Source organism: Panthera leo, chromosome D3 (assembly GCF_018350215.1).
Source record: "Panthera leo isolate Ple1 chromosome D3, P.leo_Ple1_pat1.1, whole genome shotgun sequence".
Lineage (NCBI taxonomy): Eukaryota > Metazoa > Chordata > Mammalia > Carnivora > Felidae > Panthera > Panthera leo.
The window spans coordinates 70593481-70620302 of NC_056690.1; the positions used below are offsets into that span (position 1 = coordinate 70593481).

The 26822-nt window shown below is 41.0% G+C and overlaps 1 protein-coding gene across 1 annotated transcript; it reads right to left on the reverse strand.

Annotated features, from left to right (window-relative positions):
- Window positions 1-6283: 6283 nt before the first annotated feature.
- On the reverse strand, window positions 6284-25536 carry MEX3C (mex-3 RNA binding family member C). The gene is made up of 2 exons (XM_042910265.1): window positions 24774-25536; window positions 6284-7679 (listed from the first exon to the last, which is right to left on the reverse strand). Exons 1-2 carry the CDS (start codon window positions 25519-25521, stop codon window positions 6454-6456), a joined length of 1974 nt encoding a protein of 657 aa, XP_042766199.1. The 5' UTR covers window positions 25522-25536; the 3' UTR covers window positions 6284-6453.
- Window positions 25537-26822: the final 1286 nt, after the last annotated feature.

Here is a 26822-nt window from a genome sequence, read left to right on the forward strand (position 1 = left end):
CATGTGGATCAAGAAAAGCCACTGGGATAGGCTAGGAAAATTAGACACTTTCGGAGCTTGTTTTCTCAGCTTTGAATGAGACGGTGGCTCTCAGAATGTCAACTCTGGGAAACTTCACCATGTACCGAAAAAAACAAACCTATGTCTAGCCTCTAGATACTGGAACTTCCAGAATTAAAAAGAAATATCCTACGCAATACTATTGGGTGACTTAACACATGTGCAAAGAAGAATGTCCTTTCCAAGAAGTACAAATTCAGTAATGTACAGAATAACAGGAAAGCTGCTACTGGATCCAAACACACCCGAGAGCCCATTCATCATCTTTTCTTGGTTTTCCCCAATAGTCTGATACAGAAAAAAAAGTCCTCAGCTGAGGTGGTACAGACTTTTAAGAAAGAAGCTTTAAGAGCTGCTTTCAGACACCCACACAATTATTTTCACACATACACAGTCCTTAAAATTATTTCCACCAAGTTCTTGTAGACTCCACCAACATGGAAGAAATTAGCCCATCTCTCCTGTGTTCTCTGTGGCTTTGAAGTCTTACTTTCAGAAAAACGTTTTTTCCTAAGTGGTATTAACCATTTCCTAACAATAAATAGGCATGGCTTTTCTTACTAACTCTACCATCATATTCTTCTAATTGTCACCCAACAGTGAACCTTGAAGACTTTAAATAAAGGTTATTTACAAACGTTTAGCATTAGTGAAATCCACAAGCTGCCAATCCTTTTTGAAATCTTAACTCTGTAAGTTGTAAGTTCATCTTTCAAGTACAAGGCCTAGTTTCCGTATTTCAGCACATCTATGACTCAGGTAGACGTGAAATCACTACCCCATTCAGGTCACTTGTTATGTCTTGGTAATTCCCTTGAAATTGCAGGAACAGAGAATGTCAAAAGTTCCACTCTTTGCTTTTGATCTTGGGAAATGTCACGGAAGATATGAGCCTTGATGCTTTAAAATAGAGAAATACCTACGATTCATTTCCCAGTTTAAAAAAATTGCCTTCTTACAGTTCCAGGATCACATTTAAAAAGCCCTCTAATTTTTGTAGTTAGTAGAGGCTAACTACTGTTGACTTTTCCAAGAACACTCTAACTTAACAGCCTCTCCATCTGTCTCTGGGGGGGCATAGGTCATCTCTGTATTTTGAAGTTTTATACAGCCTTTAAGATGGTGAGACCACCTTTTCCCATCTTGATGCTCAATATTAATGTATGCCATAAATTATGCAGAACACTGCTGGAGGCTTCGGGTAAACACTGAAATGTTGCTGGGAGGCACTGAACAAAAATTTACATAATCTTGGCCCTCATTTCCCGTTTCAAACTAGCAAGCTTCGTATTACTAAGCCAGTTCTTTTCAGGTTTGTTGTTGTGTTCAGCTGAGTGTCATAGCTCCTCCTTAAGACTGTCACGTTTAATAAGTTATTTATGCACACTCTCACAAAGATTGAAGATTTCTAATTTTTAAATTTTCTTAAATGTTTATTTTGAGAGGTCAAGCTAGAGGGCACAAGCAGGGGAGGGACAGAGAGAGAGAGAGAGAGAGAGAGAGAGAGAGAGAATCCTAAGCAGGCTCCGTGCTGTCAGAGCAGAGCCTGACACAGGGCTCCATCTCACAAACTGAACCCTGAGATCATGACCTGAGCCGAAATCAAAGGATGCTTAACCAACTTGAGCCACCCAGGTACCCTGGAGGTTTATAATTTTTAAACACAAACACAAAGGCAGCAGCAACTCATTTAGGCATAGTATTACACCTCCATTTTCCATTAGACATTAAAAAAACACCCTGACGACCTAGAAATGTGTGGTTTCTCTTCAGCTCTTTTCCTCTTGGGTTATCAATCCCCATCTCGGATCAATGAACTCTGTTTACCATTTAAAGTATCTAGGGGCACCTGGGTGGCTCAGTTGGTTAAGCATCCCACTTGGGCTCAGGTCATAGCTCACGATTCGTGAGCTCGAGTCCCACGTCGGGGTCTGTGCTGACAGTTTAGAATCCTTGCTTGGGATTCTGTCTCCCTCTCTCTCTCTGCCCCTCCCTGACCCATAGTCTGTCTCTCAAAAATGAATAAATGTTGAAAAGAAAGTTATCTAACCATTTATCCTCCCAAAGGAAGTTCTCTTGCATTGGTGTACCAATGCTACCTTTAAAATGGAAAAGCAGGGGTGCCTACATGGCTCAGTCTGTTGATCATCCAACTTTGGCTGAGGTCATGATCTCACAGTTCATGAGTTTGAGCCCTGCTCAGAGCCTGGAGCCTACTTCAGATTGTGTTTCCCTCTCTCTGCCCCTCCCCCACTGGTGCTGTATCAAAAAATATATATATAAAAAAGATATTTAAGATGTAAAAGCAGACGAACATTAATACGGGGGCAGCATAGAAAGTCCCATATGGTAGGGAAATCTAACATTCACAACTTTCAGTTATTTCACATGGTCAGCTTGAAGATACCCAAAAAGGAAGGTATGGCAGTTTAAAGAAAACAGCTATTCTGAATCTTTATTAAATGGAATCTCATTAGGTTACTCAACACCCCTTCCTAATTCATCAGTGCTCCACTGCCCATAGTTACTTAATCACTAACAGAAAACAGTTAAGGTGTGGAATAGCCATAAAACAGAGTATTACTGCAACCACTGAATTATGTGCTTCAGGAGACTGAAGTATACAGACATGAAACACATGTTTGTGGTATATTATAAATAATCCTAATCCTTATTATTTACAAAAAGTTTTGGAATGAGCAAAGTAGAAACTTAAGTGGGGCTGGGAGTAGGGGGGAGTTGGTAGCATATTGAGAACCATCGTCTGGTTTTTATGCTAACAGATGCACTGATAAGAATAATTGCAAGTGTTGTAAGTACCTGTACGTGCTTTCAAAACCTAATTATTCCAGCCTTCTTCATTCTTGCTAAAAACCTGCTTTGCAAGGGACTTTTGATAAAATCCTGTATTGAAAGAATTACTGCTAGCTGTTTTCAGTTCAGCATCTACCCTCCAAGGCTGTGAAAATGGAATACAGGTGACCTCCGCTATCTGAAAGTTTGCTTTGCACTGCTTTGCTTTTATGAAAGACCTACATTAGTACCTGTTTTCATCAACCAAAAGAAATCTGAAGAGGATTTTTGCTTTTTAACTGCTTCTATGTTCAGTTTACAAAAGTTTTCACAGGAACACTTCAATTTCAGCTAGGGGGGAAACGTAATATCAAGTACTCAGTAGGTTTGCCTAATTCTTAATTGTTCATGTTGTGGATTATCCAGTGGTGTAGCAATTCCCTGGTAACACGGGTCAACAGGCTTCCTAGAGCCTCTCTTCTCCAATACTTCTAAAATCAAGAAAATTAATGCAAGCATCCAAGGAAAGGCGGATCCAGACTTAGAACTTGGGTAAGTGCTTATCCGTTTTGCTAACGTTGGTTTCAGATAGTTTTGGTTTCCTCTGGCAAGGAAAGCCTCCAAAGTAGCTTAATTTCAAGGTCCTCTGAAAGATCTTGACCTTATATTAAGTAAAAGAAATTCATATTCACTGGTCAGCCTACATTAGAGCTGACCATGGTTAATACTGAGCCCTAAATTTACTGTTTTTCCCTATACGTGCATGCCTACGATCAAGTTAACTTATAAATTAGACACAGATTAACAAGAATAAAAACAATTATAACAATATGTTGCAATACAAGTTATGTAAATGTGGTCTCTTTCTCTCAGAACATCCCCCTTCTTTCGTGATGAGAGATGATAAAATGCCTACGTGACGAGATGAAGTCGGGTGTCTGTCTCCAGAACAACAGCAGCTGACTGTGGGTCACTGAAATGGCAGAAAAGGAAAACTGCGAATCGGGGGACAGAACCTGGCACTGTAACACACCCCAAAATTTCGCCCTTGTAGAGATTAATCTTAAAATTAGCAAAGTAATTCCAGGGCAGTGATCTTACCCATCGTCAAATCTATGTTTTCCAGTCTCCTAGCACAGCCTCAGAATTTGTCCAACACCTAGTATGGAAGGACTTACTGTGGCTGTGCAATCTAAGAATGAACAGAATTTTGGTTTCTTTAAAACATCTTAGAAAGGTCTTTATTTTTGTTTTGTAACAAATGGCAACAATTTAATCAGTATCAAATTGTTTCATTAGTGGAGTAATATTTTTATCAACCACAAACCTTTCAGAAGGTACTAAGCAACTGAAAGTTGAAAACTTGTTACCCTCGTATTAGAAAGAAATTGTTTTTCTAGATTTAGTGATAAAAAGATAAAAACCCGTAACAAAGGATAGAAACTGAATAGAGTCTAAATGGATTCAGGATTTTAGTTAACATCAGTGTATAAAAAGTCATTTACTGTTTTATGTGTCTAATGTACTTGTGGACAAGCAACGAATCTAACGCTAGCTAAATCTCTAATTTTACTATAATGTAACACTCATTTAAGGGAAAAGCTAAATTTGGGTAGGAGCCTAAGTGACACATTTAACACTAAGAACACACTAACAAAAACCACTGCAAGAAGGAACACAGGTAGCTGGCGTGTGAGAGGGGCAATTCTGTAAAAGACATGTTCAGTTTTGGTAAGTGGCTATCTTCCAGTCTAAACTAACGATGGCATGAAAAACACCAGGGAGAATACATTCAAGTTAATGGAAACAAGTCTTTATTAAGTAACTTTTAATATCAGAAAAATAAAACTCTTATAATTCTCTTTACAGCAAATATATAATATCAGTGCTTTGGCCATCTTAAGTTAAAGGCCCTTTATCATAAAATATATGGTTTTAAACTTTACTCAAATTGAATTTATAATCCCTATGACTTCCCTACATATACATAACAAAAGAGTGTAGTAAAATTAGCAAATACTAAACTATATTGATAATTTATCATTCTTAGTTTGTGGTTTTTAGAAACAGTACACGCACCTAATATATGTCGATTCCTTGGCTTATTAGTTGCAGTGTACGATGCAACAAAATACAAAATACATGCTTGGTGAACATTCGTTCGTATCTACAAGACGGCAGCTAAAGATTAGGTTTCAATACTGACATTTAACTATCCTACAAGCAGTTAGCATTACATCATAATATGCCATCAAGGCAATTTTTATACTGAAAAAATCAAAATAAAAACCGTTATTTGTAAACTTTTATACGAAATGTAACTCTTCAAGTGGAAATAAAAAATAAAATTTGTCTATTTACTATTCAATACACATAGGATTTTCAATTTTTGTTATATTGAGAAAAAAAGCTCTTTTGTGTTGGGAAAATAATGCTTCAAAAAATAATTAGTAGAAAAACCCACCAGTATATTGTTTTTGTCCTTTCAATGCCAGCACAGATTTGGGAACATACTGAGGATGAGGTTACAGACATCCACAGGTGAAATGTAAAAGTGTATCTTAAAGAAATCTTTCCTCGTGATTGGAAATAGTTTTGAAATGAAGTAAACTGATTGAAGGTCATCACAGCTGCTTTTGTAAATTATGCTAAGGGCATTATTATCCCTCTCTCCCTCCCCTCCCCTAAATTACTAAAAAATAAAAATATATTTATAATGTGCAAGACAAATATGGATTGAACATAAAATGTTTCACATTTTGATCTATAGTCTAAAAATTAATCAACAGCTTGATCAGACTAATGAATGGAATGTTCGCATCCTCAATTATTAGCCAATATAGGTGCATCCCAAAGCCCTTCCCGAAATGGGAAAACCCAGGTGGTCATTTCCACATTCACCGAGGGAGGCAATGGGTAGGAATTCACAATCGACACAATTGCATTCCTGATCCAATGATCATACCAGCCGTGAGCATTCTGGGCGAGATGAAGGTCAATGTAGCAGTTTTTGTCCCAAATTATAACCAGTGATCGAGTAAACTGCCATCAGCCCTATTATTACCAATAAGTAATCACAATGCATTAAAAAGTTACTTGCAATCCTGCAGAATTAGGCATAAGTTGTTGTAAAATAAAAAACGAACCTGTTTTGTCAAAACTGGCAGTGTAAAGAAGGCAGCACTGGAAGTGTCTGAATCATCTGTAATGCCAAGTACCCTCCATAAACTCTTAATGTGGTTAGGCTTTGGGACCCACTGTTTTGAAATCTAGACGCATATACTTTTCTCATAGGCCACACAACCTATGATTATCTTCACTCAGCCAAGCTGAACTTCAGTTTTAGCAATTCTTATACAAGCTATGTCTCTGGGTCTACAGGATAGTATTAATAATTCAAACCAAACTAATAGACAAGAGACCACTTAGGTTTAGTGTTACCATAGCAGCCTTTTATAAGTTTACTAACAACTTTAGCCTAATCCCAATAAAGCCTGATAACAGTCATAAGAATTCATTAGGAAGTTTACTGGGGGTACCATTATACCCATGCCTTTACGAGTCCATATAGAGATATAGTATTTATGTATATATATATAGTTAAGAGTGAATTTGGATTGCCTGAGTAACAGCTGTCTGGCAAACTGGACATGATGGCGTTCTCTTTTCACAGATCTTGTTGGCACATTCCATGCAGAAGAGGTTGTGGCCACATGGAACTAGGGCAGCAATAACTTCATTCTCAAAGCAAATCACACAATCGTGCTTTCGTCTCGATTCTGGAGGTGAGCTAGAGGTGGAACCACCATTGGAAGAAGAGTAACTATTGGTACCATTAGAAAAAGCAGGGATGTATATTGGAAGGCCGACATGGTTGCCTGTACTAGGTGGGTCGCTCCTAACCCTCCGAGCAAGTGGGTGTTCAATGCTCTCGGGAAACGTAGGAGACAGACGAGGAGTAGATGGCTGACTTCCTCTACGCTGAGTCTTCATGTTACCAGAAGGATCACTCCCAAAGCCAGAGAGTGGGTTAACTGGTTCAAAGGGGGTCCAGATAGTTTGAGCAGATGTTGGTAAAGAGTCAAAGGCAGGAGAATCAACCGCAAGATCTTCTGAGCCTACAGATGGTAGTGTATCTCCAAACCAAAAGTTCCCTGTGCTAAATGGGCTCGTGGGACTAAAGTCAGCCAGCCTATTGCTTCCAAAGTAGGAATCTGTGGAGCCGCTTCCCAGAGAACTGGAACTATCGTTTCGGTAATTGGAGATCATTCTTGCGCGGCTCGGAGGAACCGGATTGGAGGAGAGCCACGCGGAGCCAAGAGTGCCACCTTCAAAGCTTACATCGGTACCGTTGTAATGGAAATCATTCTCTTCGTTGAGCTCAATATAGTTTCCTGTACGCATGGCAATATGCATTTCTATTTCTTCTCGCGCTCGGTCGACATTTTCGGGCATCCCTGTCACTTCAAAGACAGGCTCCTTATCTCTGCTTGGAGTTACTATGTATGTGTGGGTCTGCTGCTGAATTCTTTTAATAGTTGCTCCTTTCGGTCCAACTACCAATCCCACGACACGATAGGGGACCCTCACTTGAACGGTGGTTTGACCGGGCAGATTTGGACTACACGACAATCCTCCCAGGGCAGGGCCATTTTTGTTTCGAGATGCACGAATCATGGAGAAGTGCTCTGCAGCTGAGAGAATCTCTCTTTTGGCCATGGCAACATCTTCTTTCCGTCCAGTGACAACAAAAATGGGCTCCTCACCACGAACAGGTGTCTTGATATATGTGTTTGTCTTGGCTCTCAGTGCTTTAATTTTACAACCTGTTAGAAAGAACATATTTCGTAAGAATCAACATTTATGTCAATAATATTGGTAAAGACAAATCACAGAAAGCTCCGTGCAAGCCAAATGTCTGCTTCTGGACAGCTGCGTTTTTGTTGTTGTTGTTGCTGTTGTTGTTTTAATTTTAGTTTTTCTTCATCATAAAAACTTATCACTAGATGAGAAAGCTTTCCTAACTCCACAAATGCTCCCTGGTCCTCCGGTATACTTGTGTCCTGGTCTTTCACTTAGGAAGAGGCGGTGCCTCTACCAGGAGATCTTAGAAGTCATGCTAATTGTTTCCTTTCTCTTGTTATCAGTCACTGCAAATGATGCACGAAATCCTCTGTACAGGCAAGCGAGACCACAAGCAGGTCTGACTTTCAGAACGGTAATAATTAGCTCGCTTGCAGGATGTTGGTGGCAAAGAAAAAACCACTAATGCATATGTAAGACACTGACCATCTACTGTCTCATTCAATCTATACAAGAACCCTAAGAACTTGATTATTACACTTTTATTGATAAGGAAAATGAAGCTCAGGAAAACGGTTAAACCCAGTCTAACTTAAAATCTATGGTCTTTTTGTCAGTCGAGAACCTCAAATTTCATACAACTATACTATAAAGCAGAAGTTCTTTAACAGCTTTCCACTTAATTGTCATCTTTTAACATTACTCTTTCCTCTGTAAACTCACCTGATGAGCAAAATGCTCATGGCCCAAAGGCTATCTCATATCTGCTGCCATCAGTTGAATGTGAGGCTTACTAAGTAAGGTATCCCCATAACTGTTTCTTCTAGCTGTACGCAAGCACTAACTCAATTAACTATGACACAAACCAGTGAAACATGAATGCAAAAAGACACTGTACTTGTATGAAAATTAAGATGATTATTTTTGAAAGTCTCAATAAATATATGTACCTTAAAGAAGAGAAGGGTGAATTATGCATGAGTGAGACGACTGTAAAGGCCTGGGGTAAAAAACTAACACAGAATGATGCTGCCCTTACTGTAAAGTTCTTGCTAAATTCAAAAGAAACATATTGGAAATTGTATGGAATATGGGCACTGGATGGATTTTATTAAAAGACTACTCAGATTGGCAGACCCACTCTCAAATGAAAGGTTTTGGCCCCAAATCCTAAATGCATTTAAGTTAAAATAAAATATTGGAGATGCACATACATAACAATCCATTAATTCTTTAATTGACTTTTTAGAGCAATCACCTATTACCAGAACCAACTACATGAGATTAGAGGGCTTCAAAGTGTAACTTAAAGTGTTAAATGGACAACTGAGCCATGCGGTTATAGTTTTCAAAGATCTTACCATGAAGCTTGCTAGAATACATCTGTTCTCATGAATATATTATGTTATCTAGGTTCCTCAAAATGAAGAGGACAGATTTTTTTTTTGTTTGTTTGTTTTAGACAGAGAGAGAGAGAGAGCAAATAGGGGAGAGAGGGAGAGAGAAAGAGGGAAAGAGAATCCCAAGCAGGCTCCATGCTCAACACAGACCCTGACGCGGGCGGGGCTTGACCCTTGGGATCATGACCTGAGACAAAATCAAGAGTCACTGGCTGAGAAACCCAGGTACCCTGAGGCCAGGTGCTCTTAAAGACACATGTCACACTTTGGGGGTGGTCTTTTTCTTAAATCTTTCCTCCCTTTTTTGCCCCCAATGAATTCATAACACATACAAACTTGAGTCTTTACATACATCATTTCTAACCTGCTAACTGTAAAAGCTCCTCCTCCCCCAAGTCTCCCTGCCTCCAGTCCCACCTCACTCCAACCCATTGGCTATATTCATTTTAATCAAATAATAGTTTCTAAATAAAGCACAGATCACATGATCACTTCTTTGCATAAAGTGCTTTAATGGCTCCCTTTTACCACAAGGATAAAGTCCAAGCAATTGGGCACACAAGGCCCCTCTTTACCTGGGGCCCGATTACCTCTCTCTAGATCTATCTCTTTACCACTTGCTTTTTCTCCTTCCTCACTTCTGTAACTCTGCAGTGTGCTCTTACCGTATTAAACTCCTTACCCATGCTCCCTTGCTTCCGTGACTAGAATGTTCCTTTGTCCTTGCCTCTTTACTCCCACCTCTGCTTGCTTTTTAATTCCTGCTGGCCTTCATATTTTAGTTTAGATGCCTCATCCTCTACAAAGGTTCCTATCCCTCAGGACTGCTTTGTGTACCCTTCCTAAGCATAAGCATTCCCAAACCACTGGATGGTTGACTAGAAGTATATACCTTTAGGGCGCCCATACAGCACATGTTGAAACAAAGATTGGTTTCCTTTATAAACACTGGGCCTTTCTTATACATATTGCTTTGAATGTAAGGGTTTTTTTTTTTGCTGAGCTTTTCAAGACTTTCCTCTTCTAGCCCCACATTGCTAATGCAACTTTGTTGAAGGGAACTGATTATGCTAACTTCAATTGTAACATATGCAACACAACTTTCTTCAACCTACCATTGGATTTTTGGAACTTAACCCACACCTATTCCCCCTTTCAACAAACTGTAAAACTTACAAAGAAATGGCTTGTTTTCTCACTGCTGGATCCTAGATGCTTATCATAAAAACACTTTTAGAATCAAGATTACTCTAATTCAAAGATATTCATTTGAGAAGATTTGTTTGGCAGGGAGGGGCTAAAAGCAAAACTGCAAGGAAAGCATTTAGTGCAGTAACTGGATAAGGTAAGAAGGGCCAAGGGGAGGAGGTGGCTTGGGGGCAATCAAGAAATTACTTCAAGGAGTTGAATTTATGCTACTGTAAAACTCGACAGTTTTAACTACAAAGACTGCTGCTGTAGGGGTGCCTAGGTGGCTTGGTCGGTTAAGCGTTGAACTCTTGATTTTGGCTCAGGTCATGATCTCACGGTTGTGGGATGAAGTCCCGCATTGGGCTCTGTGCTGGGCACGGAGCTTGCTTGGGATTCTCTCTCTCCCTCTGCCCCTCTCCCTTGCTTGTACGTGCACTCTCTCTCTCAAATGAATGGATGAATGAATAGTGCTGCTGTAAATTTACATTTATAAAGAACTACAAGAAGATTGAGTTGATAGTGTTACTTTTGACTATAAGGCAATGCTACTGCTTTTGCTCCACAATAGAGAGTGAATTAGAAGACACGAGCAATAAAACTTCCATATCTATTTTTTTATATAGACTGAATCTTCAGAAGACTCCTCTTTCAGCACAAAAGATGTTGCTTAGGGCTGTGAACCGAGAGCACTTTCCATTGGCCAATATGTGACTGATGGAGAGCTATCTAAGAAATTCTAAAAGGATGTGATGTGAACAAATAACTAACTGTTCACATTATACATCCAGGGGAGTTATTGTTATTATTCAGATACTCTGGGCTACAATTTAACAGGAAGGCAGTCTGCTGGAACCACATTTCTAACAAAGAGGGTCCTGTTCATCCTGCAGAAAAACACTGGGAATTTCTATTAAGGACAAAGAGAGAAATAACCAAAGAGTTTGAGGTTAGTTCCTCTCAATCCTTACTAATACTGACCACTAGAAAATTGAATTAAGTAAACTTCTCCAAATAAATACTTTTGAGACTAGAAGCAACCATCAGTCGCACGATACAATACTTTTTAATACCTAGTAGGAAGAAAATATGCCTAAAGGTACCCAGAATGCTATCTGGCCTAAGGCCGGTACTAACAAAGAGGTGTTTAATAACTGGCTCTGGAGGACTGAAGACAAATATTTTGAGTGGGGACCACTTCTGAGATAGGGGAGTCAGATAGGCCTATCCTGCCCCAAAGGACTGTGTACTTATTTAGGTCTTCCAGGTCAGAGGAGGTAATGGGAAGGTAGCAAAGCCCAGCCCCTCTAAGCCACTGCCAACAAAAATAAAAGAATGTATTTCTTCTCTCTCCTAAATTTTCTAAGACAGTTTTAACACAATAGCCTCAATTTGGATTAGGACTACAGGAAACCTCATCAATCATAATGTTGTTTCTATAGGAACATACACACTGAGGTTCAAACAACCAACACATGATTTCTAGGAATGAATATATGAATAAATATATATATATATATATATATATATATATATATATATATATATATATATATATATACCAAAGTTGGGGACAATCTGACTAGGGAGACTTCTAAATAGGCAACACAAACTAAAGAAAAAACAAACTTGTTTTATTATTTTATAGGTGAAGGAGGTCAAAGGTTTTTAGAGTATTTTAGACTAAGTTTCTATTTGCAAAGTCTAAGATATTTAAAAAATCATTGAAGAATTTATAATCTCAGAGTGGCATAAAACTCAGAGGCCATAAAAGTACAGATAAATTAGATTACACTTAAAAAATTTGCTGCATGGCAAAAGTCACCAAAAATAATTTAAAGAAATAATTATTTACAACTTATACCACAAATGGCTAATTTCTCTCTCTTACATACATACATATACCTGCCCTACGTATCAGAACACCAAAACCTAATTTAAAAAAATAAAAGAAACTGTTCACAGAAAAGGAAATCTACAAATGGCTACGAAACATGAAAATTCCCATTTCCATGTGAACTGAAGGGTCTTTTTCCACCTATAAGAATATCAAATATCAAAACAAGTATCAAAAACAGTGCCACTAAGAACAGGGAAAAAAAGGACCTTTATATTTAGTTGCTGGGAGTATGAACTGCCCAAGGGCAGTTTGCATTATTTGTCAAAATTACAACTGCATGGATCCTTCTGCCCCTACAGTCCCACTCATAGAACTGATCCTGCAGAAATACTTGCACAGGTATAAAATGACCTTTGTATTATATTACTTAATTATATTAGCATGAGGCCAGTACAGCTATATAATGGAATACAATGCAGTCATAAAACTGGTTCACTTAGGGGGACAGGGTAGAAGGGAGCCTTAATTTTCCTCCACACTCTTTATTATTTTAATAATTTTGAACTGTACAAATCCATTAGTTTTTTCCAAGAAGTATGATTAAACCAGAAAAGTTTTTTTAAAATACAAAGAAATGACACATTTTACTAGACTTAGCATATATATATTCATTAGACTTTTGGCTAGTACTGACGTTATTTTAAATTGTATGAACTGCAGGGTAAATGATTTCATAACCTGAAATCTGAACAAGGCTTTTTCATTCTAAGAGGTGAGGTCTAACCATGGTCTTCTTACAGCTACTGATAAAAAGAACAGATGTCAAGCTTTGTACCAGAATGTGTAGATGTAGAATGTGTAGAATGTTAAGAACTAGGATACAAAGTTCTATAGTGGTAATTCTATTTTGATTTGGAAGTAAATCCCCCACACGAAAAAGTCTCCAATCTAGCCCTAGTATAAGAACTCATTTCCCCTTTCTATCTATATCACTTGGCTGGGGCTGGGTTTGCCTTAAAACCCTGGAGCTGTGGCCAGATTCATGGCCTTCTTGCTCCCTGGTGAGCAGAGGTCCGGTCCCGCCTTGCTTCTGCAGAGTAAAGAGAACCTCTCCTGCCAGAGGCATAGCAGTTAAGAGGGACCCGTCTCTCTCTCATTGCTGGGAGAGGAGTTAAAAGAAGAAAAAGAACTGAAACGATGGATGTTCGGGGTTTCTCAAACCTGGGGTTGCAGTATCAATTTAATAGGCTGTAATCAACATTAAAAACAACAATTAAAGTTAAAAACAGTACCAAAACTCAACATGTTCCAAATATTTCAGTAAAACATGCGTAAGAAGGGCTGCAATGCCAAATGTTCTTTTACTGGGGGTGGGGTGGGGGTTATCAAAGAAAAGTTTAACTGAAGGTAGTGGAGAGATGTGATGTGCTCTGGATAGCCTGCGAACAAGCCCACAGTCCCCACTGTGAACTGCCTATGGAGACCTTCTGGCAGGACACTGTAGGTGGACTCTAGGAGCTGGAAGGAAAATGGAAGGCTCAATCCAGAAATCTTTTTCTGTTCTTTAATTTTGTTTACTATCTGCCTTAGATTTCTAATGCTGCCAAAGTTACCACACACAGTGAAAGGTGGACACATCTTCAATGACAGCAAGGGGTTTAAATTCCATCTTGTAGGGGCAAAGAATCTTTTTTTTTTTTTAATGTTTAGTTATTATGAGAGAGAGGGAGTAGGAGGGAGGGAGGGAGGGAGGGAGAGAGAGAGAGAGAGAGCGCGTAAACGTGCGCGTGGGGGAGGGACAGAGAGAGAATCCCAAGAGGGCTCCATGAGGGGCTTGATCTCAGGAACTGTGAGATCATGACCTGAGCCGAAATCAACAGAGTTGGACACTTAACCTACTGAGCCACCACATGCCCATTTTTTTTTCTTTCCTTCTTCTTCTTCTTCTTTTTAAGAAACAAGCCCCAAATGTTATGTGAGCTGTTGCTGATTTTTCACAGAGTATTTTGTTTTCTAGAAGTTCACTGTATTTTCCATTCACTTCATAAATTAGCTACATATACCTTAACCTAAGGTGACTTGAGAAAGCTAAACACCAAAATTGCATTATGTGTATATATCCACTTTGGGTCATCCTTGGCATGTACCTTTATTCAAAACTTCCCCCCAAGAGTGTTGTTTTAAGGGAAAAGAATCCTACTAGGATATCGGTGTAGTACACACACACACACACACACACACACACACACACACACACACTTTAAATAAGTCGTGGTGGTTGTAGGGCGCCTGCGTGGCTCAGTTGGGTGGCTCTGCATTGACAGTGCTGAGCCTGCTTGGGATTCTCATTCTCTCTCTCTCTGCCCCTCCCTTGCTTGCGGGCTCTCACTCTCTCTCAGAACAAATAAACATTTATAAAGAGATAGACAGATAGACACACAGACACACAGATAAGGAGGGGGAATGAAACTCTGTGAGTAGCTCTTTTACCTTTGAGAAAATTAGAACTCCTTGGCCTGACATTAAAACCACCTGCTGCCCCCCTCCCCCACTTCTCTCCCATCAAGTAGCCATAACCCAGCTTCTTCTAGACTTTATCATCTCCTAAACATGCCCTGTTCCTCCTGTTCCTCTTCTGTCTCTGCTCAGATACTTCCCTAAATAACGTGGAAAACCCACAGTACTTCTGCTCCACACCTTATAGCTTCTGAGTAACAACCATGGCCGCTTGGAAGATGAGGCTGTACATGTGAAGCCTGGCTCTATGAACTCAAAATAGTACAAAGGTGCAGACTCATTATTACTGCTACCACATATAAATCTTCCAAGGCATAGTTTAAAGGAAACAATGTAAGAAGCAAAAAACTGATCATCTGAAGGCCTGGGTCTTAAGTATATCACCAGTTTCTCCCCCCCCACCCCGTTTCTACTCCTGGTTTCAATGTCAGGTCATTCAACCTCTAGGTCCTTTCTGATGCTTACATTTTTGACCAAGTCCCTCTTCTCCTAGGAAAAAGTCACTGTTTCTTTTTTAAAGTCTTAAAAGAACTTGGGACAATCAGATACTACCTTATTTCATACACATATATCTTTTCTTCCTTTCCTCAAGGAAAAGTAGGTTGAGTAATAATGGTTGGGAACATTGACTTTGGATGATCACTAACCAGCTTTGTGAACTTTAGCAGGTCAGTAAACCTTTATCTTTCCTTCATGGGTGAGGAACTACGATTAAAGATACTTTTCTCACTTGGTTCTTACAAGGATTAAATGAAATCATGTATTAAAAATGCTTATTACAATGCCCGTTTTTCAAGTAGGTGGCTCTGTAAAGGGTAACTTTTTTTTTAAGTATTTATTTTTGACAGAGAAAGAGCACACACATATGTGAGGGAGGGAGGGGCAGAGAGAGAAGAGGACAGAAGATCTGAAGTGGGCTCTGCTGAGAGCATTGAGCCTGATGCGGGGCTCGAACCCATGAAATGAACTGTGAGATCATGACCTGAGCTGAAGTCAGACGCCTAACCTACTGACCCCACCCTGGCTCCCCAGTAAAGGGTAACTTACAAGACTACCCAACCATGCCCAACCACTCTTCAAGTATTTCCTGAAATAATAATGATAAAGTAAAAATCTGTAGCACACTTTTCAGTTTTCCAAACTTATCTAGATTTATTCCCATTTAATCATCATAACAGTGCTTTAAGAAGGGCAGGAAAGAACCTGAACTGCTCAAGATCTCCCAGCGGGAAAGTCAGATCTCAAACCCACGTTGTCTTAACAACCCCACATGCCTCTTATGACTCCATACTGTTTTTTTCTAAAAGCACTGGAGGAACATATTATTTCATGTGTCATGATATATTAGAATTAAGAGGGGATCCTACTCCTTGAGGGATAGTCCAGACACCTATTCAAAAGCTCCTTTAACTTTACAGGAACTCAATTTCGGTATTATGTTTTCAAAGACTGATGGATATCAGCTAAATCCCAATAAGAGAGTGTTTCTTATGCATACTAACTTAACCCAACAGTTACATTGTTTGGATCAGCAATGCAAACTATTCATAAATGCACAGTATCATAAATGCTTTCCTTTCTAGAGTTCAAGTGTCCTTGTAGCTCTTCTAGTCAAAATCCTCAAATGTTTTGTGAATACAGTCTCACTGTAGATATCATTCTGTCAGTACTTCAAACAGCTTCATTATTGTGATTTTAGTTTTGTTATTTTTGACTTTTAATGCCTTAAATCAAGAAGGTTGCTACTGGCCATAAAACAAAGCTCCAAATTAAGTTCAGGTTGACTGGCTCCTTACATAAAGGGTTGGGAATAAAAGCAAGAGGGAAGAAAACCCCAATTACCACAATATGGAAATTAAAACAGGAATAGTAAAGTGGCAAGTCTAATCCAACAATCCAGTTAAATACAATAAACATCACAAGCATCTACCTTGCTTTGGGTACTTTATCAAGGATGCAAAGATGACCAAGATTCAGTGCTGCCCTCACTGACTTGTATCAGTTTCAAGCACCAGAATGATCTGATGTCTACACATGTTCATGTACAGATATCAGTCTCTTTTCTTATATTGCAGATAGTATTCAAACCTTCTGTATCTTTGCTGATCTTTTTGTCTGCTTGTTCTACCACTTACTGAGATAGCAGTGTTTAAGTCTCCAATTCCATGAGATTGAGACCCTGGGTAAGTTACTTATATCCCCATAGATCTGTTTCCTTATCTGTATGGTGGGAATAAGAATGGATCAAATGAGACGATACACTGTCTCACACACTTGAAGGTTTATAATTAAAAAAAAAAAAAGCTGTTTGACTTTGAATCAATTTTCTATAGGAAGTTGAAAACACTTAAAGGATTTATCTCCTGAAGATAAAACTTAACATTTTGATTATATAAAGCATGCTGAAATATTATCAACTTTACTGAACTTGGAGGGGATATGTTGAAGTCAATCTAACTGGGAATCTGAAATCTGGTATACTTTTGCATGATTGCAGGGACTCTTTTTGGACAAAAATCAGAATGTGAGAGCACTAAGAAATAATCTAATTCAACCTCATTTTATACATGAAGAAAACCGAAGCCTAGAATTGCCCAAAATTATAAACTAATAACTCCTAAAATACACCATTCTCTGAACCTAACTTATTTTTCTAGTAGATTCTTAAGAAGGAGTTAAAATCTAAAATTCCCCTTCTTTTTTCACTTAGACAAGAAAACTGAAATACTTAAAAAAAAAAAAAAAAAAAAAAAAAAAAAGGCTCATATTTAGCCTTTCACCAAAGCTGAAACACCTAGATAAGGGTGTAAATTAGAGAAGAGAGCTAGAACAATTCTCCTAACTGGGGATTTTAAAATTAGGCTCATGCGCTTTAGAGGATGTTAATAGAAACCTTAGAATTACTTCTATTTGGGTACCATATAATAATCAGATTCATTTGTAAACTTTAAAAAAAAATATACTGTGGACCATTTAGTTAGTGGTATACCCTGGGAAAAACTTACTAAAGTGACAATTTTCAGTTTCAACCTAGTATGTGCTCAGAGTACAAATCTAGCAGATTTATAAACTTTACCCTGCCTCATATATAATTTATTATGTCTGTACTTTCAATTGTGCTATGAATCTGTACTAATGACATCTTCTCAAACTTGATCCCAACAACAAGTGGGGGATGGAAGGGGCCAGGAAGGACAAGTCATTGGAACAGGTTTTTTTCCCACAAGAAATGCTCAGTAAGGTTAAGTGATTTGTCCAAAGTCACAAGGCAACAAAGGCACAAAGGCAACAAATGGTGAAACCAAGTCTTTAACAAGTTTTTTTCTAAACTCCCAAGTTCCAATGTCCTTTCCTACAGTACATTAAAATGGTACTGATGGCAAGGGAGAACGTACGTCAAAGGGAAGATGAGTGGTAAGGAAAAAGGGACAGTAATAAAAAGGTCAGCCTGAAATGTAAATACTGTTAATAATAGCAACCCTTTTGGGAAATCTTTTAGTTGTTTGGAACTATTCCCTCCCTACACTCCTCCAATGGTGTCCAGAAGATCAACTACTTCACGCTAATCTTTAACTACACCTGCAGTTTTCATTAAAGGACTGTCTTTATAATTTCAAGGCCAATCTTATTATTCCATGGTACTTTATTTGTAGTCAAATCAGGATTCTCTGCATATAATGAATTGTAATTTTTGCTTACTGGACAAAGGCAACAAACCGTGCCCACATGAATTGTTCTTAAATCCCAAACACTGGCACGGAAGAGGTTCTAATGTTATGCAGTGCTCAATCATAGAATAAAGACTCGAACTATCCAAATGGCACTAGGCTGTGCATATATTCAATGTAGTATAGTTGGACTTGGTAATACTAATACTGGAAAATTATTTTAAAAGCTTAAATATCATATTTAATCTTTAAAAATGTCCATATGGCACCTAATGGTGGCATGGGGAAAAAAGTTAAAAGTAAACTCAGAAATTATGGTCTAAAAGCCATCTGGGAGGTATTAAGATGTAGTTTAATAATAATAATAATAATAAAAAAACTATCACTTTGGAATTACCTGAAGATCAATGGGGTTTTAAAATAGATTTTCCATAATCTACCTGGAGTTTCCTAAAGGAGGTTTTAAACTGCAAATACACTTACCTATTTAGTCTCTTATGAACATTGTTACTTATTTTTTCACTTGGAGTTCAACTTCAAAAATTCTACATGGCCTAAATTACATTAAAAAATTCTGTAACAATCCCTTTGATCATAAAATAATACTGTGGTAGTCACTATAGCTGTTCAGGAATATTCTGGCTCTCTTCTGTGGGCACATGGTTGTAATGGACCTTCTCTTACCTACTTGAAGTTAGGTGTGGCCCCATGACTTACTCTGATTAACAAAACAGGAGATGTAATTATTACTTCCGGGTCTAATATTTAAAGACCAGCATGTCCTATGCTACTGTCTCTTATTCCGCTGGCACATGGGAAGACCAGCTAACACTTGCAATGGTGGCCACTGCACTGGCCCGTGTCCCTGAATAACTGAAATGAGCAGAGCCCCTGCGAATAAGAAATTACCCTTTATTGTTTTAATACTGAGATGCTGGGGTTCGCTGTCATCACAACATAATTCAAATCTATCCAGACAGAAGTGCCGTGTAGCCAGAAGGCATTCAGACATCAGATGGTTCTAGTTGTTACACGTTAGAAGAATATAATGTGTGAAACTGCTAAAGCCAAGAAAGGTAAATGAGATTAAAAAGTGGTTCGACTTAATTTCAGATTTAACTCAACAAAAACAACATGTACTTATCGCTTAAAGTTTCATGTGTTTCAATTTATTTGTATCATTCAGTTTCTAGAGGTATTATCGATAAGGTTACATCCAGCTGAAGAGATATCTGAAGCCTAGGGAGTTTAAGTGACTTGTCCAAGATCACAAAGTGAGTTACTGGCACAGAGTAATCAAATTTAGAAATTTTAATTTCTGATTGTAGACTCTTTCCAATATACCATAGCTGAGCAGAGACTGTTGAAGGAATTTGGGTAGTTTTTTATATTAAAACATATATTCTGAACATTTTTGTATTTGGTTTAAGGCAAAAGTATCAAATCTTTCAATCTGTACAAATATCAAATTCATTCAAAACCAAATGCACAAAATATTAAGCACTATCTTATAACTAAATACTATCTTTCCTTGAAAACTTAAGATATAAGAAGAGCTACAGAGAATTCTAACCCATAAACTTTGTTGAAAATTTTCCTAAACAGGAATCTCTAACAGAGTTAACAGTTCCTGTATACTTGACTCCCTGGATCATTTTTAGATTGTTGGTAACCAGGGGGTAGAAAATACACCCTTGTATTACCACCTTATTTTCCATTTCCTCCTAGTGAATCCAAATAGTTCATTAGCTGAATGAGCCAGGAAGAAAAGGCAGTAGATTCCCCACCCATTTGCAAAACAATAATTGAACCTTTCCCAATGGTCCCAGAGCTAACAAACTATTATCAACTAAATTTAAATTTTAAAGCCTAGAAGTTACAATATAAGCTTTGTAAAGCTAGCAGGTATATAACACAAATTAACTTTCTGAACTATAAATGACAGTGAATTTTTAGTTAGGCATATGAGAAGGAGAATATTAGAATGAGAACTGTGCCTTCTGGGTAGCAGAGACATCAAAATTTTATTAAGTAAATTTATTTGGAGAGTGAGGATATTTGAAGTTATCTATACTAGAAATACAGTAGCCCAAAGATTAGGGAGGAAATTAACTCAAATATCATTAACCTTCCTGAGCAGGATGCTTGAATACAGAGGCAGCAACTTAATCTTTGATGTCAAACAAACTGGTCTAAATCCAAGTTCCACTTTTTTTTTCTTGGAGCAAGTTATCTCTCGGAGCTTCAGTTTCTACACCCATAAAATGGGGATAATAGCCTAGAAGGATTATGGTACCTGGCAAAGAGAAGGCCAATAATCCCCCCTACTCCATAAAAGAAAAAGATAATGTACTTTAGCGTTGTTCTGAAACAGTTTCTCCTCAAGAAATGTGTATTTCTTCTTGAATAGGGAATTTACGTATGGCATGACCTAAGTTTCTCTTTTTCTTTTGAACAAACATACACAAATAAGCATATACCTTATTTCAATTATGTTAAAAATTAAGAGTGGTTCTACCCTAATAAAATGGGGAAAATTGGCACAAGGATGTGTTTATGAGATATTGAAACAATGTAACATATTCATTATTTTAAAAGTGACCACACAAATAACCACTGGGAAATCAGTGGAGACAGAGTAGCTCAACAGAGAAGAAAACAATGTCGGAAGGGGTGGAGCTCAGTGACAGCCAAAGGTACAGAGCCCACTAGAGTGTAGACACACAAAAAATAGAACTCCAATTTCCACTGTTACCTCATTCTTTAAATTTTTTACATGTTTTTATAGTATATATCAGATACATATCATTCATACATAAATATACAAACTTTGGAAGTACAAGATTAATTTTTTTGACAGGATGTACAATCAAAAAAAGCTGGAGACAACTCTTCCAGGCTATGAGGCAAGAGAACAACATACATATAAAGTCACTATTGAAAATAGATGAAGACCCATGTTAAGCTTAAACAGTAACATGCACCCCCTATGTTACAAATTTCTAAGACAACTGAATATATGACATTCAGTATTTACTTATAATGTAGTTAAGAATGGGTACAGAGTTTATTTTAACTCACTTTTTAACCTAACTGGACATCAATGGCTGTACATTAAACCTCATATTAACCACTGCGAATGTGTCTTGTGGGTACTATGTTCAACAAAAGTTTAAGTTTTAAGTCTGTTGTCAGGTTTTTTTTTTTTTTTTTAAGTTTACTTCATTTATTTTTGAGACACACAAACACACACACACACACACACACACACACACACACACACACACATGAATGGGGGGGGAGGGGCAGAAAGAAAGGGAGAGAGAGAAGGCCAAGCAGGTTCTGCACTGTCAGCATGGAGCCTGATGTGGCGCTTGATCCCACAAACTGTGTGAGATCATGACCTGAGCCTAAATCAAGAGTCAGACACTTAACTGACTGAGCCACCCAGGCCCCAAGTCTATTGTCAGGTTTAATCTCTAGCTCATATTCTAAAACTTCAGTGCTTATCAAAAAGCCCCTTTATTTAGCTCATGGCTTTATTTTACAGTATTGTTGGTTTCAATATGAGATGCAAATCTTAAGAAAATGGGGCCAATTTAACATTTGCAAATATGGGAGTGCAAATATGAGGTCAACACTGACAACTTTCATCACTATCAAAAGCAGTGGGTTTTTTTTTTTTTTTTAAAGATACTGGAACCAGAGGCCACTATATGAGTTCTAGTCTATATGACTCAGAATTCCATTTGTCCTACCCTTTGCTTCAGAGCTGAAGTCAGAAATGTCTCCATCTGTGTCATATTTATTTCCAAAACCAATTAAGAGATGACAAACAGAAAATTACAACTTTAGGTAATGAATAAAATGGCAGGAATGGATAATCCTTAAGAATGAAAGTTCAGTTCATCCAAAGCAGACAAGTAAATTAAGTGATTTGCCCCATTTATTCGCTTGGAGAAAACAGAAATTACCACCCTATAGAAGGATGCAAACATTAGAAGTTGCCTTGTTCCTGGTGGGAGTGGGAACACACTTTACAGGTTTTGTTATGGTGCTGGCTGCCGGGTGGAGATGGGGAAGGGGTCAATGATCCACTAGGTGCATGGTTCAGAACAGGAAAAGGGGGACAAGACTTTCTGCTCTTAAGATAGCGGATGATGGCATCCTTTTAACAGGACTGTCAGCTCTGGGAAATATTAAGTGCAAGAGAATAGTCAGCAATTTGTCTCCACGTCCTAAGACATAAATAGAACCACATTTCCTTATTAACCAATGAGCACAGCCCAGAAAAACTAAAGATTTTATCTCATTTGCTGTAATTCAGGAGATGGTACAAAATAAAAACTCAGAATGAATTCAGTTTACTTTTAAATAATGGATTTGTATAAAGACAACAGTCTGTGTAATTAGGGATCATTTTTTCGTGCTTTAAATATAGAAAAGGACAAAAGTTTGTATTTAACTAAATATACAAAAGATATCATTATCTTGTCCTTAGTCAAACTGGCAAATAATGTAAATGTTCTTTTCTTTTGTTATCCTAAACTGTAAGCACACTGAAGCAACTTGTGCTCAGGCAGTGCAATCCTAGTATAGCATTTAGTTTTTCGTACTTTGGCCTGAATAGACACCTTCCCAGCCTCTTTTCGCCACACTCCTTTTAAGACCCCAAGTATCAAAAACAAAAACAAAACCAAAACCCCCAAAACTTTCTAATCATACTTAGAGATCATTCCTCCACACCTTTCCTCACATTGTTCCTCAGTCCTCCTCCTTCTTCATCTCCATTTAAGTCCTATCCATTCTCCAAGTCCCTACAGGGCTGATGTTCTCACAAGCCCTGTCTGTTTGTCACACACTCACTACAGTGAGTGCCATTAAACGACATGTTAGTTTAGTGCCATTCCACTGTTTATTAGACTCCTAGTTTAAGGACAGCAAGTTTGTCTGAATCAACCTCACATTCCCAACTGCCATAAACCCTCACCTGGCAAAACAGAAGCTTGAAACATAGCAATTCCTTGATGTAGTTAATTGAATGGCCAACTCATTTTGGATTTATAAATTGAGATGTTACAGTTTTATTCTATGTAAGGTGAAACAGCGCTCTCCTAGATTAGTATCTTAAGTATGGCAAAACAAAGAACAAAAAAGCCCCCCAAGCCCATCCAAACAAGACAAAACAAAACAAAAACAAGGCATCTGAATCTTATTTACCAAACTACAGGAATAAATTCTCAACTGAATGGTACCAGCTTCGAACAGTGCCTTTAAGTACTAGTCATCAGGCAGTCTGAAATAAGCTATCTCCTTTATCCAGATTTCAGACGGGTTTTTCTTATTAAAATCCGAGAGGTAAGAAATGAGCCAACTCTGACATTTGAAACCACCATTTCCACAGACCTCTTATTTATGTGTACTTTAGACCACTTGGGAAAGATGAGATCATTTAAGCAGCAGCGCCATTATTTCTCTTTATTTGACCCCAACAATGCTCTCAACCTAACAGTAAAGAGACATGCATCAACCAGGCTAAGCTATATTGAAATAAGGCAGCTGGGGTAGTATTTACTCCTTTAGTATTGGGGGGAGGGGCTGGGGGGAAGCTATACTAAAGAGCAGAGGACCTTCCCTAAAAATGTCGGTTACAGAGGTACTCTGGGCATCCCCTTCCCCCACCTTCACAAATCTACTCCTGGAATCTGAGACATAGGTCCTTTGTCTGAACAATGTGGGAGGAGTCTGTCTGCAGTGCTGGTGTGCTGGCAAGTGAAGAGAATTTACTGAAAACTGTATAATCGCATAGAGTTCCTTAACTCAATTACCTTACTGTCCATTTTCTCTTCATCGTGTCCACTAGAGTAGTTCTAAAAGACAGCCAATGTGGCATTTCGAGAGTTAAAATGTATCAAAGGGAATACAAAAAGATCAACAGAGTTAGGCTGCTCTTCAAAAGCTAAGTTTCTGAATAGCGGAGGGGTGGAGGGGGGTGATGGCATTACCCACCACTTGAACATCCCCTTCCCTCTCGACTGAGCTCTCGTACAAAGCCTCCATTCCTGTCAATTTCTTCGTCTGAACAAGCTGCTCCCTAAGGTGAGCTGGGTACCGTCGGCTGCGCAAACTTGCAATCTCGCAGCTTTCCGTGCACAACACCGAATCCACCACCGACCCGACCTTTTACCACCTCACTGAGGTTTCTGGTGCCACGCCAGCCTGGTGTTCCACGAATACAGCCCGAGTTAAGTGAACACCACCGGATTTGGTGCCTGGAGAAACTTAACACCTTTCACCATGCAAAACGAGCGGAATACCGTAGGTTTTCGCAAGGTGACCCACCTTCTCATCTTATCTACCCACGGTTCCTCGCAGACCCCTTCGCGATGGATTTGGGGGACTCGCCGGGTTCAATGTTGCAGCCGGGAGCTCGCCTCTTTCGGCTCCCCCACCCACGCCCGGGGCCATGCCCAGCTGGACTCCCCTCCTCCCCGCCGCACTCACCCTGGCGACCGACAATCTCGGCGACATGCTCGGAGCTGGGCACCGGGACGCACTCGGTGGTGTTGACGCTCTTCCTCCGGAGCAGGGCCGCCTGCTCCCCGTTTAGGGCGGCCGCCGCCGCCGCCCCGCAGCCGCCGGGGCCGTAGGCGTGGGACAGCATCGCCGCCATCATGCCCTGGGCATCGTCCCCTCCGTAGAGCACCCCCGCCGCCGCGGCCGCCGCGGCCGCCTCCCGGGCATCGAAGCCGGCGGCGGGCAGCAGCACCGACCCCAGGGACCCGCCCGGGATCGGCTGGGTCTGGGAGGTGGCGGTCGCGGGCGGCGACAGCAGCAGCAGCGACTGTCGGTCCTCCTCCTCTGCCTCCTCCAGCTCCTCCTCCTCCAGCAAGTCTCCGTCCAGCTCCGCTTCCTCCCCCTCCTCCTCCTCCTCGTCCTCCTCCAGCTCCAGCTCGGCCGCCTCCGGGGCCCCGGGCCGGCCGGGCGGAGCCCGCTCCTCCGGAGACAGCCCCGCCGCCCGCCGGGCCTGGCCCTGCGCCGCCGCCGCCGCGGCCCGAAGCGCCGGGGTGCCGGGCTCCGCCGGGCTGGGGTCTTCGAGGCCTAGCGCGGCCAGGCGCTCCCTCAGCAGGAGCCCGTCCCCCTCCAGCTCCGGGCCGCCCGCGGGCGGCGGCAGCGGCGGCGGCGGCGGCGGCTGCGGCAGGGGGGCCGGGGCCGCCGCCAGGGCCAGGGCCGCGGAGCTGCCGCTCGGCATCGCGGCGGCGCGCTGTCAATGGCGGCGGCGGCGGCAGCGGCCGGGTCAGGCGCGGCGGGCGGCGAGCCCCATGGCGGACAGGGCTCGGGCCCTGCTCAGCGCGCAAACACCTTTCCTCTGGGGAGGCGGCGGGGCTGGCGACCCGGGCCGAGGAGCGCCAGGGCCGCCCGGAGACTGGAGAGGGCGGGGTGGAGGGGCAGAGGAAGGAGGCAGAGGTAGGTAACTAGGTGGGTGGGTGGGGACGGCAGCGGGGCGGGCTGCAGGAGGTGGCAGCGGCTCCCCTCTCAGGGTTTCTTTTGTTTCATGGCCTTAACCAGCCCCCGGCGCGCGCGGCGGCGGCGACGCCCCACGCCGCTCTCCGAAAGAAGCCGGCGAGCTCTGATTGGCTGCTTTTAATCTCTGGGAGCCCGCCCTCTGCTCCCCGCAGCCTTCTAATGCCTTTCCCTAGCCCCACTCCCCCACCCTCTTCTCGGGCCCCGCCCCACTCCTCCCCAGAGCTCTCTGATTGGGTGACCGGGACAAGCCAGTCCCCGAAGCCTTTTCCTTCCGTCCTCTCCCCTCCCCCCTCCCCTCCCTCCCCTGTCCCTACTGGCTCACGAGGAGAGGGACTGTGATTGTTCGCTTTACACGTCACTCATTGTGACGTACCCAGGAGGGGCGGGGAAAAGTAGGAGGGACGAAGGCGCTGTAACAGGCTGAAACTGGGGCCGAGCAGGGGTTTTCGCGCAGGCGCGTGCAGCTGCAGCGCACAGCTAGGTTTCTTCCTTTCTCCTCGTCCCACTTGCCCACAAGGGTCGGGTCTTTTAGGGCACTGTGTGAGCGGCCTTGGAGTGGGGTAGTCGTGGGCACGGTGGGCGTTGTTTCCCCGGGTTGAGAACGAGATTACCTTGTTTCAGGGTAAGGGCCTAGGGAGAGTCATCGGAGGAGGGGCCAGTGAAGTGTCCTCCTATCCAGCCGTGGGGGTGGTTTGCTGAGCCGCGTGGCTTCTGGGCCTTCCCTGAGCGACCCGGGAGCGCTCCTCCCTCCGGGCAGGGCCCTCCCACGCCTGGCTGGCCAGGCTTCCAGTGCCAGGAGGCCGCTGGGTTACTGCGGGAGCCTTGATGGGCCGAACTTTCGATCTTTGGGGCTTTTCAAGGAAATTAAGTCATTGTTTCCTCCTCCTAGACGAGAGCGTCTTCCCACAGTATGGCCTGGGTGATTCCGGACCGTGCTATCTTTTCTAAGAGGTTTATTCTTAAATGGCTTGTTAAAAACCAAGCCTATTACTTTCCAGCATCTTAGGCCATGCCATAACCCCCACC

What these genes read in the sequence shown, in the direction of transcription:
- MEX3C (XM_042910265.1), bottom strand. Translation starts at nt 25,521, where the DNA reads ATGCCGAGCGGCAGCTCCGCGGCCCTGGCCCTGGCGGCGGCCCCGGCC. An exon ending in CGAGATTGTCGGTCGCCAGG is followed by an intron (nt 7,680 to 24,773) that starts GTGAGTGCGGCG and finishes TCTTTCTAACAG; the next exon opens with GTTGTAAAATTAAAGCACTG.